The sequence below is a fragment of the Leptonychotes weddellii genome, chromosome 12 (genome assembly GCF_054177405.1).
Source record: "Leptonychotes weddellii isolate Sample4059 chromosome 12, ASM5417740v2, whole genome shotgun sequence".
In the NCBI taxonomy this organism is placed as follows: Eukaryota; Metazoa; Chordata; class Mammalia; order Carnivora; family Phocidae; genus Leptonychotes; species Leptonychotes weddellii.
Genome location: NC_138380.1, coordinates 10,841,331 through 10,857,207, shown reverse-complemented (window position 1 = coordinate 10,857,207; position 15,877 = coordinate 10,841,331). Strand labels below are relative to the sequence as shown.

The 15,877-nt window shown below is 49.4% G+C and overlaps 2 protein-coding genes across 3 annotated transcripts in view; one reads left to right on the top strand and one right to left on the bottom strand.

Moving 5' to 3' along the window:
* Positions 1-203: 203 nt before the first annotated feature.
* LOC102741820 (putative DBH-like monooxygenase protein 2) lies at positions 204-12,867 on the bottom strand. The gene is made up of 13 exons (XM_006743559.3): positions 8,852-12,867; positions 7,821-7,967; positions 7,161-7,322; positions 6,855-6,938; positions 5,908-6,075; positions 5,607-5,709; positions 5,252-5,418; positions 4,824-4,915; positions 4,501-4,597; positions 4,301-4,360; positions 3,066-3,196; positions 2,221-2,335; positions 204-1,910 (listed from the first exon to the last, which is right to left on the bottom strand). Exons 1-13 carry the CDS (start codon positions 9,137-9,139, stop codon positions 1,668-1,670), a joined length of 1,857 nt encoding a protein of 618 aa, XP_006743622.2. The 5' UTR covers positions 9,140-12,867; the 3' UTR covers positions 204-1,667.
* Positions 12,868-13,444: 577 nt separating this feature from the next.
* Positions 13,445-15,877, top strand: part of LOC145716456 (uncharacterized) — a 30,648-nt gene continuing 28,215 nt past the window's right edge. For both annotated transcript variants that reach the window (XM_081799968.1, XM_081799967.1), the window contains exons 1-3: positions 13,445-13,621; positions 13,885-14,205; positions 15,466-15,759. In XM_081799968.1, coding sequence (XP_081656094.1) covers positions 13,567-13,621; positions 13,885-14,205; positions 15,466-15,759 — 670 coding nt within the window. In that variant the 5' untranslated portion in view covers positions 13,445-13,566. The remainder of the gene's footprint in view (positions 13,622-13,884; positions 14,206-15,465; positions 15,760-15,877) is intronic.

The window sequence follows — 15,877 nt, the reverse complement described above, 5'->3', positions numbered from 1 at the left end:
TACATCTCATCTTTATCTGAGTGTTTTCTCATGCTGTAGAAAGTAATTTGTGTACTTCACTCAGGTGCCAAACGGCATCAACCATGTTTTAGGATCAAAAGGAAATCCATTTCCCTTGAATGGTGGGACCACAGAGATACTCAACAGTGACAGACACACAGTCCTCTGGCTTCAGGTGAGCCTAATTTTTTCCACAATCATGAACTGAAAAACCTCTTTGATTAAGGACAGCAAGTCCCTCTGCTCACACATTACAAGGCCCAGAAGTGACCCCAAGCACTGAAAATATCCAGGACTGAGACTGCAGGAGCTGAATGTGAACACTGAAGATGTTGCATAACCTTAGAATGGAGCCTCCAGAATTCTCCAGAGGAAGTGACAGTAAAGATAAAGTGCTCATCATCTGGCATATACCTCTTCAGTCCCAGAGCTTCCTCTGCCAGGAAGCAGGGTTATGATGTTCAATCAACGCTTGGCCCCTCATGCAGTGGTAAACAATTTACCGAGGCCAGCTCCCTGGTTTCCAAGAGACTAAGATTCCTCTAAACACCTCGGTATAGCCAGAGAAGGGGTCCCAACCCAGAGCACGTGAACAACGAGCAAGGCAATTCATAAAGTAGCATGGTGACTTTAAATCTCAAAGGACACGGTGCTACACAGATTCTCAAGCTTAGAAAACAGAAATGCCCCCCAGAAACCCAGAATAGCCACTGCCAATGCACAGTTCCTTTCAACTGTGGTTGCAGATTGCAGCCTGACTGCACAGTCGATTTGGGTCTATTCCCTGCTCTGTCCACGTGAACCTTCTTGACATGCCCTGGGCTCCAGAGCTAAGGACTGCCCCACTCCACCTTGGCCTTGACCCATTTTCAGAGCCCAGTTCACCCTGCCTGGCCAGTTAGGCTCTTGACCCCTAGTGACCTGAGTGTTGAGAATGTGACCCTTGGTGGGATAAATAAAGATCATCTCATAGAGGCACAGGTGAGAAGAGCAAGGACTGCAATTGATGTTGCCTTTTGGGCAACTGGATCCTCAAATACCCTCTGGATGCCTTATCCTGAGCCATTCAAGAGACTTCCCAGCTTCCTCTCCTGGACCAAAGGCTCAAAGGAAGGAGATGGCAACAGGAAGTGAGTTAAGTTCTATTTAATCTGATGTCTTGAGCTTTGTCCCTTATAACCACAGCCTTTCCCTTTACTACAAATCACACATGTGGCTTGCTGCCTCTGCCTCACAGGGAGGGTTGGGCCAAAAATGCCTTAAGAAAAGAACCAGGAGCCCCCTTTAGGGTCAGCATGGGCAAGGGAGGGTTTGGAGGGCTCTCCCTCTGCATGCAAGCCCCCCCCTTCCCCAGCTGGCACCCCCTTAGGTAAGCTGGAACATCAGACTTCTCAGAGAGTGGTCCAGCCTTGAATCCAGATTTTGTCAGAAAATATGTGGTCCCATCAGTGTTTCTAAAGCTTTAAAGGCTGAATTGCATCCCTCAGCATGGAAGAGCCTCATGGAAGAGTTGCAATCCCCAGGCCTGCAATGTCATGGCCTGGGTCATGGGAAGGGGCACAAATGGGGGACTTTGGGGAGCTGAAGCAGAGGGGAGTTTCTATATTTGATAATAAGGGGAAGGCTGAGCAGAGAGGAACCTGAGTATTTGAAATGAGGAGACAGTATCAGACTCCAACCTGCAGGTTGGCAAGAAGCCAAGAAAGAGCCCCCTGCCCAAACAAGAGGGCAGCCAGAGGGAGGTGCCTCAGGCTAGCAGTGCTGGAGCCTGAGAGGGCCACTGGTTCAGCCTTGAAGCCTGCAGGGGTTTTGTCCTGGGGCTCCACTTTGCCTCCAGAGGACTCCAAGCAGGGTCCCCGAGCAGTTGGGATGATTTCCGGAATCCAGCCTGTCGTGTTTTCCACCAATTCCTGCAGCACAAGGAAAATGGGAGAAAATGGTTAAACGCATAAGCCTCCCCCACTCATGTCCTTTTTTCAGCCCTTACTTGCTGATCCCCAGTTCTTGCAGCCTCACAAACTAGCTGGGAGACCCCCACCACTCCATAGTCCAGAACAGCACCAGCCCATCTTTCTGCTCCCCAGCCCCTCTTTCCCTGACCCAATGTTCCCGCCTTTGTCATTCACTAGCTTCCTCCTTTCTTTTCCAAGCTTGGCCCAACACCATCCCACAACCTGTCATCCCCAACCCTGAGAAGGTGCTGTCTCCTGGGACACTCACATCAATGGTCTTTATTATCACCATCTGCTGGGCCTCCTTGCAGGCTTTCTCAGCCTTCTTAATGTTCTCTGGGGTCCACTCAACATTGTTCATGGCCATCATGCCCTCCATGGGGCTGCCGTAGGCAGGGGCAACAAACGATAGGTTAGGGTCAACTCAAAGCTTTGACAAAATGCCTTCACGTTTGTTAGCATCATTTCCATGTCAGCATAAGCCAAAAGGAGTGCCTCACAACTCAATAAGACAACCATGAATTTGGTAGAATGAGAAATTGCAAAACTCACAGACGAGAATTTTTTAAAGTGAAAAAGAGAAATTCCTGGCTCTTTAAAGAAGTAGTTCTTAATCTGGGAGCCATGAAGTCCAAGAAGGTGGATGGAGTGACTTCAGGGAACCAGTAAAGGCCCTGAAATTGTATGTGGAATTGGTGTGTCTGCACAGATGTGCGTTTTTCTTGGAAACCCTCACCCCTAAATAATTAAGGGTCATTACTTAAAAGTAAACAGTCTTTGATTGAATCAGGTAGCACATGAGAAAAAGGCAGACAGAGAATTTGTACATAAGTGATCTAACTTTTATAGGTCAGTTCTTATCTGCTTTTCTGAATGGCCTCATTGATATGGGGGAAAAAAAAAACCTCTATTTGGTCTTATGTAAGAGCTTTGAGAGTCAGACACTGACAGAAGTAGGTGTTAGGAGGGCAGGAGCCAACCAGGCAGCCCACTGAGGAATCCTGACTCACTAATGTAGGAGGTAGTAGGTGGTCTTCCTTTTTCTCCTTCTCCAGTCTTCCCCAAGACCCCTCCCACACATACTTGAAGGTCTTATCTTCCAGGATGACTCACTCTGATACCTCCTCCCCAAGCTCATGGGCCACATAGATGATGTCAGGGTACCCCATGCAGCTGGAGATGTTGTTTCGGGGATAGTAGAAGAGGAAGATGAGGCACATCTCATTAATGGTGCTGGGACCCCCCTGGAGAAGAAGAGAGAGACAGAGATGGAACACAAAGTCACAAAGGCAAGCAGAGTGAGGGGAACAAGGCAGACAGAAAATAGTGTAAGCGGTCATTCTACCAATGATGCTGTTTTCCTTTTCACTTAACCTACAACCAGCTGACTGAATGTTCATCTACTTCTTACCCTCCCTTTCCTTTTACCTCCTCTCTTTCCAATTTGTGGACAATCATTGATATTATTTCCAAAGAAATAATATCTGCCCTGTCCTCTACATTTCAATGGCCTCTGCTCTGGTTCGAGGAGACAAGATGGTTGAGAAGATGAAAGAAGATATTGAGTTTCCTGAAAAACTCACTCCCTTTTGAGCTTCTCCAGGATTCCTCATCTCTACATGTCTAAAGCTGGACCTACTCAAATATGTCACATGTTCAGTTCACCATAGTAGGGCCTTATGGTTTTTCCCTGTGAATCCCCTTATGCACTATTCCCATTTGTCTCTTATGGTATGTATCACTTTCCACATCACATAATAATAATATATATGGCTGTAGTTTCTTCCTCAATAGCATGCAACCCCTTTGGAATCCTATAAGCACTGAACCACTCTTGACACACAAAAGGGGTGGGGTTCCTTGTGACCATAACGACAACAGCTAACTCTAATTGAGCATCCACTACAAGCCAGGCAATGATCTAGGTGTTTTACATAGGTTAATAAATTCTTACAACAATTTTATGAGGTACTATTATTAGTTCCTGTATGAATTAGGAAACTGAGGTGCAAAGAAATTGAATAACTTGTCTAAGGTTAGAAAGCTAATGATTGTGTTGACATTAGAAACCAGGCATGGAGAACAAGAGTCCATGCTCTGGGTTACTATAATGTGCTTTCTGCCCATGGTCTTAGTGGGTCAACGACAGAGAAAGTAGGGAATCCTTGTACCCATCTTAAAGTCACGGGGATGTGAGAGCATGAAAAGCCCCATGTGAGTGGATAATACCATTGGATGGAGAAAAGGGCTTCAGCTGGAATAATCAGAGTCACTCTATAGCCAAGGCCAGGGATGGGCTCTATTCTGAGGTCATTGTGCTTGACCACGGTGGGAAGGGAAGTACTTACAAAAGTCAAGGAGTCCCGGTCCAGCGTCTGGTAGTGACATTCCACCAGCAACTCATCTCCCTATTCAGAGTGAAACATGAAGGCTGAAAGTAAGACACAGAAGGACTGGTACAGCCTTAGAACTCTCTTGGCTAACAGTGATGACCTCTGATCCTGCCTCCCCGCCCCAACTCCAGTCATGCCTCCCCTCAGGCTCCCACCAGTTTGATCTCTGCTCGATAAGGTAAATCTCGAGTCTCCTGCAGACTGAAGTCATAGGAATCATCTTTGCAGATTGTTCGGAGTTGTGCTCCATTTCTAGAGGGAATGAAGTAGTGTATGGGCTCATGCTGGGGGGACAGGTTGCCCAAAAACAGAAAAGCTCCTCCTTCCATAGTCTTATTCCAACCACCTCTACTCTAGGGGTAGTTCCAGCTCCTCCTACTCCCAACCAAGCATAACCTTATGCTGCAGAATAAATAACTATCCTCAAATTTGTTCCCACATGCAGATGGGAAAGCTTCAAGTCCATGCCTTCCCTTACCTGTATTGCACGGCCTGCAGAGCACGGCCAGCCAGGTGGGTGTGGAGCAGGTAGCCATAGACCTGTATGTCAGGCACTGGGGCCCCATTCATCTGTGATGGGGAGGAGACACATCTGGTTTGGTAAGAACTCTCATCTTGCCCTGTTCCTTGATTTGCCTCCCTTAACATTTGACACCCTCTTCATATGACCGACAGGAGCCCCTTTCGTTCTTACTGGGCCCTCATGGACCCTCTTCCTGCCCCACCCCCCAGTCCCCAAAGCCCCAACTCCTTCCTTCCCTTGCATGATCCAGGTTAGCGGTTTTCCTGAGCACCGGGTGTAGTTTTTCTCAAAGTCCCGGGCTCAGTGTGTGTGTGCTTACGGACCAGCCCAGATCTGGGATGGGAAACAAGGAACCTCAGGGAGGATGTGCCTCCCAGCTTCACCTCTTCAAACTTCTCTGTCTTACACAGCCCATAGGACAGGAAGGACTCTGCGCCTGGGGGTATGAAGTGGATGGGGAAAGTGAAGAAGCCCAGCTGGAGGACCCCCGTGTCGTATTTGCGCAGCTGTGCAGTGTAGTATAATCGGATGCCTGAGGAGTCATACACACCTGGTGCAGGATGGAACAATGATAGAAGACAAGAGAGCTGGTCACAATGTGAGATCAAGAGGCCCAGGAAAGCTGGGACAGGGCTGTGACCAAAACAAGCCAGCGTGCCTCCCACAGCAGCTTCCCAACTCCTAAAAGAATCAGCAAGCTGCACCAGCTCTTCCTCCATAAATACTCTAGATGCTCACCAGGAAGGTTGTGAAAATTGCTGTAATGAATCTCCAGTCGTATCCACTGGGGGTCTAAGGGGGTCCCAATAGAGATACCCACATCTTCTGGAAACTGGTAACTCTGTTGGATGGAGGAAGATTTGGCAGCAAGAAGGGCCTGGTGCTGAGTGCAGGGACTGGAACGTGCCTGTGTTTTCTGGCCCTCATCCCAGACCTCCCCTATCTCCTGGTCTGCCATCAGTCAGTCCAGCAATCCCAGTTGCCTGACAACATGCACTCTCCCCCCTTAGCCACCTAGTTCCCTCATCACAGGACTCACTGTGCCCCCGACAGCCCAGCCCACGATGACCTGTGAGCAGAGGGAGAAGGCAGGGTCAGCCCCATAGCAGTCACTGATGCCCGTGGGGAGAACACTGGCATGGCCACATGCATACACCAGGATGTGATGCACCATTGACTCGTGGTGCTCCGGCAGCTTGGGCTCAAACTGGGTGAGAGATGGAGGCAGAGCATGTCAAGATCTTCTATGTCAAGTCCTATTCTCCCCATCCCTTTTCCCCAAATAAATCTATACTCATTCCCCACTTCCGTGTCTCTTTCTTTTCTACTTGTTCTGTTTTTCTTCCCCAACCCATCACTTAGCCCACTTTGTCTGACTTCTTTCTCAGCCCCACCCTTTTAAACTCCTCCCCCGAGGGCACAACATATTAAATCTAGCCAAGAATATCCCCAAGACTCCTGACTTGCCCTTAATAACATCACCAGTCCACTATATCTGAGCACATGCCTCATTGGATTCTCCTCTAAAGAAAAAAAATGGCTCCCACACATTTGTTAGTTTTTGTAAGATCAAAATTTGAAATAACTCAACTGTGAAATCAGGTGACCACGTTGGAGTTCCCCTTAGCCAGACTTCACTGACCTGAGAGCCCTTGGCCCTGTCCCCGCAGCCTGAATTTCCTCCTAGGCCATGAGCACAACCAAGGTGGGGCTTATACTTTGCTCTTTGGAAACACTTACTAATTGATGACCTTCATCAAAATCTTTGCTGCATTGTGGGGCTTAGATAGAACAGTGCTGGGAGTTATAGTTCTGGGCTCAGGAAAGCATGAAACTACTACCCCCACCAAATCTGACCAGGTGCCCATGTTCTCCCAGCTACTTCTCTCTGGGCTCCTTTCAGCAGTTATCCAAGCACCATCCCTTCAGAGTTGACTGTGCCCACTGCATTGCTCAACTGCCTTAGCAGTGTCTGGTTCACTGTACCTTGAAGATGTGATGCTTCTTGCTAACGATGGGGAGAGGGAGGAAGGTGCAGGCATATGTGGTATCATCCTCTGGAATGAGGAACTGGAGAAGAACACACAGAGGATGAGCTGGGTTGGAAATGAGGCTCTTAGAGAAGACAGGGAAGGGACAGACCAGCTTGGTGGTCCTTGGAGAATTACAAGAAGTCACAGTAACATCAATTCAAGGAACGTACTGAGTATTAGGTGCAAGAGGAGGGTCTAGATTGAGTGGGAAGATGGGAAGGAGGCTTGGAGGTTGCTGGGTGGGGTGGAGGACTCTTACATCAGTGATCTCCAAGTCATGGATGATGGTATCCTCAGGGACATCAAGGTCATCAGGATGGACTATTTGTAGCAGGAAGATGGACTTGATAAAAGTACGGTCCCGATCCAGCTTCAGAGTGTCATCCAGGCCGTAGGTGGCCAGCACCTTTATGGTGTCACTCTGGGGGTGTCATGGGCATTGAGGTGCTACTGCCCGTGAGCAGCACTTTGCACACACCCACACCCAAGGACTGACACAAGCCTCTTGCTCATGGCTACACAGTGGAATAGAAAGAGCTTCCGACTCAGGGGTCAGAACTAGTCAGGTTCTAGTTCTACTTCAGGGGCCAACTTGCTGAAAATATTGAGCAAGTCACATTCCCTCTCAATGCCTGTGTCCACCCTAAAGTTCAGTGAAATCAGGCAAAGTTCTTGGAGAGGGGAATGAGAGGAGGGTGGGGTGGGTGCTTAATCTGTAGGGAATCAACTCTGTGGAGAGCTTATGGATTTGGAGAGGGGCATGACTGGGGCAGTGCCTGGAAAGGTAGAGAGGGAGAGAACCCCTGGGAACTGTGACTGCTGCCTGAGACACATGCACGTTCTAGATTGGGGGTGACTCCACATCCCCAAAAGGAAAAGCTGCTTACGATTGAATGCTTTTCTCCCCTTACTATTTTACCGTAATGTCTTTGTCGTGAGGGTCACAGGAGCGGAAGGGCCTGGAGAAGCGCATGGTGGTGTAGACAGCATCTTCGGTCAGCCCTTGCAGCTCAGCATCCTGGCTCCCGTCCTCCTCCAGGGTGTCTTCATCCACCAGGTGCTGATCCTGGGGTCCAGTGAAGTCCAAAGAGTAAGAACAGGAAACCCCGGTGGTCATGACTTTGGAGAAGCTGGTGTCCCTTTAGCAACCCCAAGGTACTAAATTGGCAGAATCCAGGTCCTTTATTTTGCAGTTTACTCTTGGGACAGAGAATGACATCAGGGTGGATCCCCGGGACAGAGGGATGGACAGTGTCTGTACCACTTGACCTTGATTTACTGCTCCCGTTCCAAATCCCAAGTCCATAAATCCTAGTGTTCCTGTATCTCCAGCCCTTGAAAGCTCACTTACTCTCTGAACTCTCTATGCTATTTGTCCTCTCTTGTGGCTCATAACATTGACACTTCCCCATATAAATGCAGTTCCTATGGATGAGATTCGGAGAGATGGGTGAGCTGCTTTTTCATCTGTAAAATGGGGTAGTAATCATCCACCTTATAGTGAGGCTATGAGGTTTAACATGGAAGGATTTTGGAACAATGCCTGGTTGATCAAAAGTACATAACAATTTTAAGCTGTTATTATTGTAGCTGCTGCTGTGGTTATTAGACCACTTTATGTTGTGGTCAACCTGACTGAGCTTAACAGAAATTAGGGCTAAAGACTGGGTCTCAAATAGCATTGACTCTCTCCCATTGTCCTGCATTTAGTGGTTCAGGACTCTTTCAGTCCAGTGGTACCATTCTTTAGCACCTTAGGGCCACGCAGTCCAGAAGACCTATTTTGAAACTCTCCGGTGGACCATTTCTGTAGGGAGAGGTCAGTAGTCAACTGGTGTTCTGGGCATGTTCCTGGATAAGTTTGGAAAATGTGGATCCTTCCTGGACTCAGAGCCATCCTCAACCAGCAAGAGACCTTCATCCTTGGAAGGGAGACACCCTCAGACTTACCGAGAAATAGATGTTGCCATCAGGCAGGACTCCTCCAACAACCAGATCACTCCCCACTCTGGTGTAGCGATTTGTGACACCCAAGCCCACCCAGCCAGTTGTCCGGACCTGCAGCTCAAAAGTGATGATCTCAGCCTCAAGGTCAAAGTCCCAGCACAGGAAAATGACATTGGAAGGATCTAGGAACCTGGAATAACGCAGGCGAGATGTGGGGCCAAGGTGTTTGCCTTGGGAGGGGGCTGCCAGGGCCGTAAGTAGGAGAAGTCTGAAGAGAAGGGCACAGGTCATGGCTCCTGGGGTCTGGAGTATCTCTCCTACAGATGGACACTCAAGAAGTATGGATTTATATGTGTCCCTACCTGTGCCGGGCACCGTGCCATGGAGGAGGGACAGACTGGGGCTCTTCTGATCTGATTATCCTCTGGATTCAGAGTGGTGCCACTTACATAACTCTGGAGGTGTGAGGTGCCCAGAGAGGGTGCAGAGCAGATTGCTCTTGCCCCAGAGCAGGGACCTGACATGAAATTCTCAGGAGCAGGGCACTTAGATTCTTCTACTCCAACCCCATGCCAGGGTCCTCCCTGGGGTTTGGGTTTTTCCCTGCTTTTCCTTCCTTGTCTCTATTTCTCTCTTTCCCTTTCTGCGCCCCCCCGACCCCTGTATCTTTGATGTCCTTACTGAGCACTCTGCTCTCTGGCACCTGCCCCCTGCCCCAGCTTTTATGGGCATTTTCTATATCTGGAACTGGGGCATAGCAGGGGGAAGGGGCGAGACTGAAGACATGCAGCAGAGGAAGGAGAGAAGTTTCTGAGGGGGCATTCAGGGAAGGCTATGATTTCCATCTCCCGGAGGAGTCTTTGCTACTAATCCCTGGAAGGACACATAGAGGTGAAGGAGCCATAATCAGCTTTCCAGATGGGTGAGTCTGGGTTGGCCTTGAGTTTCTGCACATTCCTGGGGAGCAGCAAGGAGGAGGAGGAGGGGAGGGGAAGAAGAGGGAGACAATGGAGGTAAATGTAAACTGGCCCTTGGGATGCTTGGTGCTCTACCATCCTTCTGTGAATTCCTGCCAGAGAAGTCACATTTAGTGACTCTCACTCTACTGGGGGCTTGGCCCAGGGTCCCTACTGACAAGTGCTTCAGTATTCAAACCATAAAAGCACAGAAGGAATGTTAGAATATTAGAATGCCAGAGTGGAAAGGAATTTTAGATCCACTTAATTTTTAGATGAGTAAAGGGAAATACCAAGAGGTAACAGGAGGAGTGCCTGATCCCCCATGCAGTCAGAGGCAGAGTCAACACTGGCACACAGGGGCCCTGCCCCCAGGCCAGTGCTCTTTCCACTATTTGCCTAGGTTACAGACACCCACTGGGCGCCTAGCCACCCGCAGTGCCTTCCCACCATGGCTTGCCCTGGTGAAGGGAGTTGTCATCTGCGGACTGCTTCTTAGGGAGGGAACACACATCTCACTGTATGCCTGGCGTTTTTTTTCTACCCAGGCTCTGACATAGCTGAGCGGAAGCTGGAAATCACCTCACTGACCCCCAGTGTCCTTTCACCATCAGACAATGGAGAGGCTCTGAAAAACTAAGGACGTGTGCCCAGTAGGCATCCCCTAGCACAGAAACTGGACCACACATCACATGGGAATTCAGCTCAAACCTCAGTGGACAGGAGCTGGAGCATCTGTTTATGCCTCCGTTCAGGGCATGCATACTCTTTTCATTATCTATTGAGTTCATCAAAGCTGGTAAGGACCCACCTGAGGTTGTTGGCAGCTGCTGTGAGCACCTGAGTAGGAATTGAGGTGTGGTGGGAGAAAAAAACCCATCTCCCAAGACAGCGACCATAATGCCAGCTCTGGGCATGGGAGCAGGGAGGTTGCTCTGCAGCCATCTGGAAGGAAGAGGCTTACCTTGGCCCAGGATGGGAGCAGGGCCAAAACCAGAGGAGGAGCCTGGGGAGGCACTGACCTTGAGGAGCAGGAATCCAGGGAGGAGATAACAGGAGTGTCAGAGACACTCCGATCCCAATCGCATTTGGGGATTAAGGCTCGGGGAGGGGGAGGCAGGGAGACAGGTCAGCCAGCCCTGTAAACCAAGATGGGGCCAGGATCCCTTATCCTGAAATCTGTCTACCTGCCAGAGTGCCCGCCTGAGGGAGGGAGGTGGGAGCCTCCCTGCAGCCTCAGGGTTTCTGCTCCCGGGCTCCCTCTGGCCACCCACTCGGCTTTTCTCTCCCTGTTCACCTTTTCCCTCAGTTCTGGTTTGCTCCCTGCTCCCAGCCCCCTTCCCTTTCATCATCTGACCCCCAGAGCCACTCTCTCCACAGTAACCTCAGAATGCAATGCACATGGCTTGCTAGGTGAGGATGCCTCTGTGTTGGCACGTACATATTTCTGGTGTTCAAGGTGTGTGATTTGGGCAATGGTTCCCAGAGCATCATCCCCCGCCCTCTCTGGAGAGAAGAGGTTGGGAATAGGTAAGAGCAAGAGCCAAAAGAGAAGCGACACATTTTACTTAGAATGCCAGGCGATGGACATTTGGTGCACAGTCATGTACATTTGAAACCGTCTGATATAGAAAATATTAACAAACCCACTTTATACACAAAATTGTACATAATGAAAATGAGCGTTTTTTAAAAATCCAGAACCACAAAGATTTCAAAGTTATCAAGCCAACTGAATTAGAAACTATATTATGTTGTCAGCACATGGCATCAATAACCGTTACCCTTTGCCGGAATCACGTGAACCATATTGTTGTATTTATATGTCAGCTGATTAACAAAAATATCGAATCTGGGAGGTGCAAAGCCCCAGGATGCCAGGCCACAGCTGTTCCCTGATGTGTGGGCTCCCCGGGGTGATGGGTCTGTGGTCTCACCTTGCTATAGTTCCCTTCTTCCTTCATCAAGGGTCCATGAAGGCTCAGACACCTCACCGTAATCACCGACTTGAATACAGTGCAATCGCAGGTCTTGAAATAGTAAAGTTTGGTTGCTAGACCCCTATATGTCCCCATGTTTTTGTCTGTAAAATGCTGAGGGTGAAGAGACGGTCTTTAAAGATTTTTTATTTTCAAGAGAGAGAACACGAATGGAAGGGACAGAGGGAGAGGGAGCAAGAATCTCAAGCAGACTCCATGCTGAGCAAGGAGCCTGATGCTGGGTTCCATCCTAGGACCCTGAGATCATGACCTGAGCCAAGACCAAGAGTCAGACACTTAACTGACTGCACCACCCAGGGGCCCCAAGGGGGTCTTTTAAATCTAATTTCCCGGATCACTGGTTTCCAAACTTTATGAGAAATGAGACCTCTTGCCAATGTTAGAAAGTTAGGAGAACTTGTGATTTTCATCTCAGCTGATGACTAAGAGAGAGATAAAGGGAGGTAAATCCTACCATAAATTCTGTCATATGTAAATTGAATTGGCAATTTACCATTGACGTGACAGAAGTCAACTCACTAAGCGCTCCGTCTGTGCCAAACTCTATTCCAAGAATTTTTCGTGTGTGAGTCTATTTACTCTTATGAAATCACTCTCATTATTATCTTTATCTTTGAGATGGATAAACTGAGTCCGAAGGCCACAGTGCTAGGTGATGCCAGCACTGGGCGTTGTCAGGAAAATGTAACCAAAAATCAAAGCTACTCCCAACTCGGGAAATCTCTCCCCAGAAGTAGAAGAGAAAGAAAGCAGTCTTATTATTGAAGAAGCATTAAATCAGAATGTGATATACATCCCAGGCATTTTGTTAGGAAGACAGGCAGAAATCCCGGCCTTTTTATATAGGCCATCAGACACAACCCATTACATACGCGTTCTCGAGGTAAGTGATAACCAGTCCTCAAACAAGAGGCTGGAGAGGCCGTCCCGGAGTCACTTGTTAACTGCGGGGCCCATCCGGGTTTACCCAGAGGACGAGTAATCTTACCATCTATCTTTATGACAGGGCATCATTTTGCAACTTGGTGTGAGGCATGTGCTCTAAATAAAGTTAGGCTCATTTTGATGTTTGTATTTCAAAGAGATTGATTGCAGGTCCTAGAGAAAAACATTTCTGGGTGATTTACATATATTTCAGAGAAAGAGAGAGAACTTAAAATTACAAGATTTCTAAAGCAAATGCTCTAAGGAAATGGACAGGAGGTAAGTCTCTTCCCTTATTTTCAACGGGGAAAATTAAGTCTCTTATGTTTAATTTGTTAGTTGACCTTACAGAGGAGAACACGGGAATTGGAAATGAGAGCCCAACTGTCTACTGCCCAGCTTGGCCTCGGGGCTGCCTCTGTGCGTGTGTGAAGCATACGGGGGAGGGAGGTCTTCGCTCAATCTACCAGCCTACTTGCTTTCATTGAGATGTTTGAATCCCTTGGGAAGATTTGAGGTGCACATTCAGAACTACTACTGTCTGTGTTCAGAATCTCTGGGGCACAGGCCACGTACCTTCACTAAGGCACTCAGTGAAGGGGGGGGTTTGTGCCTGCCTGCCTGCCTGAGGGCTGTTGGCATGCAGGAAACAGGAAACCCCATAGGGTTTGAACCTCAGTGAGACAATGAGACAAAATACTGAGCTTCCTGGAAAAGCCACTCCCTTTTGAGTTTCAGGCCTAGAGTGTCAGTTACTAATTGCCACCTTATAGACCTGGATCCTGTTCTCCTGACCTTGACCCACTGCCTCACAGGAGAAAGCCTGTGGGGCCAGGGAATGGGACCATTTTCCATCCTGTGGGGCTGGGCACTCATGGCTACTGTGAGTACAGGTAAGAGGCCAGGCAGAAAAAGCTCTCCATGGGTTGGGGGAGGGAAAGAGGGACCAGTAGGCACAGAAAGTTTTGCTCCCAGATCCCAGCCTTGTTAAGATCCTCACTGGTATAACACCCCCACGAGAAAGCATTCCTTCTGCTCCCAGGAGTCTCCTATTGGCATTGCTCATGGGTCCCCCTCTTCAGGATTTGGCTGCAGCTGATTATTTGGGGGAGTTACTGCTACCCTCGGGACCTTTAGCTTGACCTGTGTATTTCAGATGCCACTGTGAGCTTGGTGGAGCAAAGGCCCAGGTGGGTCCTGGTAGCTCGCGGACAGAACAAAACCCTGCACTGCATCCTGAGGAATTCCCAGTACCCCTGGATGAGCTGGTACCAACAGGACCTCCAGGGGCAACTACACCTGCTGGCCACTCTGCGGAGTCCTGGGGATGAGGAGATCGTATCCCATCCTGGAGCACATTACCAGGTCACGAGGGTCAATAGCACGGAGCTGAGGCTGCACGTGACCAATGTGATCCAGGGCAGAACTCTCTACTGCACCTGCAGTAAAGACACAGTGAGAAACCCCCCTTGGACAAGTGAATACAAACCATCCCGGGTTGCCAACCACAGACCCAACCTCCTCCTCTGCCCCGACTCCTCCCACGTTCCCCTATATCCTCCCTTGTTGCCTCTTCTCTACAAGCAGACTCTTCCTGCTGCTTTCTCATCAACCTTTTGGTGAATGCTAAGCCTGCCCAGCACAGTGATTTAACCACCAATTTAGCCTCTGAAGGGCTCTGTTGCAGAACTTCCTCTGCCACTTGGGAGCTTTGGGAAAGACTTCATCTCCCTGAATCCTGGTTTCTGTGCCTGTAAAGTACAGACAGTAACTTTACCCAGCTCAGAGGCTTGCCGTGAGGATCAAATGGCATGATTCTCCACAGTACGCCTATGCGTTTTAATACCAGTATCAATGCCCAGAGGGGTGCTGGAAAGAAACCTGGAGAAATTCTGAGAGCTCAGAAAGGAGGAAGAATGAGTATCTCAGTGTGTAGCCCCTACTCACACCCCTAGAATAAACACCCACTTTTTCAATTAGATCCCCATACTCGGTGCTCGCCACCACCTAAATGTCTCACCCCGCCCCCCCCAACCTCAAGTTGATCTTTTTTAAAAGTAAGATCCTCAGAGAGAGCCTGACCTAGAAAGGACCAGGGTCTGGATCCACAGTGAGGGCTCACCAAACATTGACTAAGCAGCCATGGCTCAGAACTGGGTTGGTCACCTGAGCAAGGCCATACATGGATGAGGGTGGAACAGGGAGGCTCAGATCCCAGGCAAATGTCCCAGAAGCTGCAGGCAGGTGCACTGAGGGAGAGAGGCCCAGATCCTGGGAGCCCTGCAGAGATGGGAGGCCTGAAACTGGCTGTAGTGGGGCCACTCTGCTTCTAGTTAGGAGCAGCTCTATCCCAGAGGGTGTGGGCCAGATAAGCAGGTAACTGGGGTGCAAGGTGGTGGTGAGCGAGAAGACATTTCAAAGCTCAGTCTCTGATGGAGGTCTGGGTGGGCTGTGGTCCAAAGCTGCAGGCAAGCACGCTTTCCTCAGGCTTGTGGAGAGGGAGGAATTTTGTCAATCAGGGGGCACTATCTGCCCATAGTTCTCCATGATCTGCTCAGACAGGGTCGGGCATGGATCACAGGTGTGAGTCATCTCTCACTGCCCCTCTAACCTCACTCAGGTGTTATGGCAAACACCTGCCCAGCTCTAGCGGACTACAGCAGTGATGGGGAGCAGGTATAGGGCCTGGCCAGAGTCCTGGAGACATATGGATTCGTGTGTTCTCTCCTCCCTCCAGGAAAGGTACCTCTGAGAACACCCTCACAGGAAAATCCTTGGTCAGAGGCCACCAAGAGGCTGTTAAATACAGAAATGGCAGGGCGGAGAGGCCTGGACCACCTGTTCTTAAGGAATGCTGAGGTCCTGGAGGAGGAGCAAGATGGCGGAGGAGCAGAAGACCAGGATCTCGTCTGGTCTCAGGAATTCAGCTGGATAGGGATCAAACCATTCGGAACACCTACAAACTCAACAGGAGATCGAAGAAAAGAAGAGCAACAACTCTCTCATCAGAAAAGCGACCACTTTCTGGAAGGTAGGACGTGCGGAGAAGTGAATCCGAGGCGATATTCGGGAGGATAGACGGCGGGGGAGGGGCCTCCGTCGGCCGCTTCTGGCAAGTGATAGAGCCGCGGAGCACAAAATCGGAACTT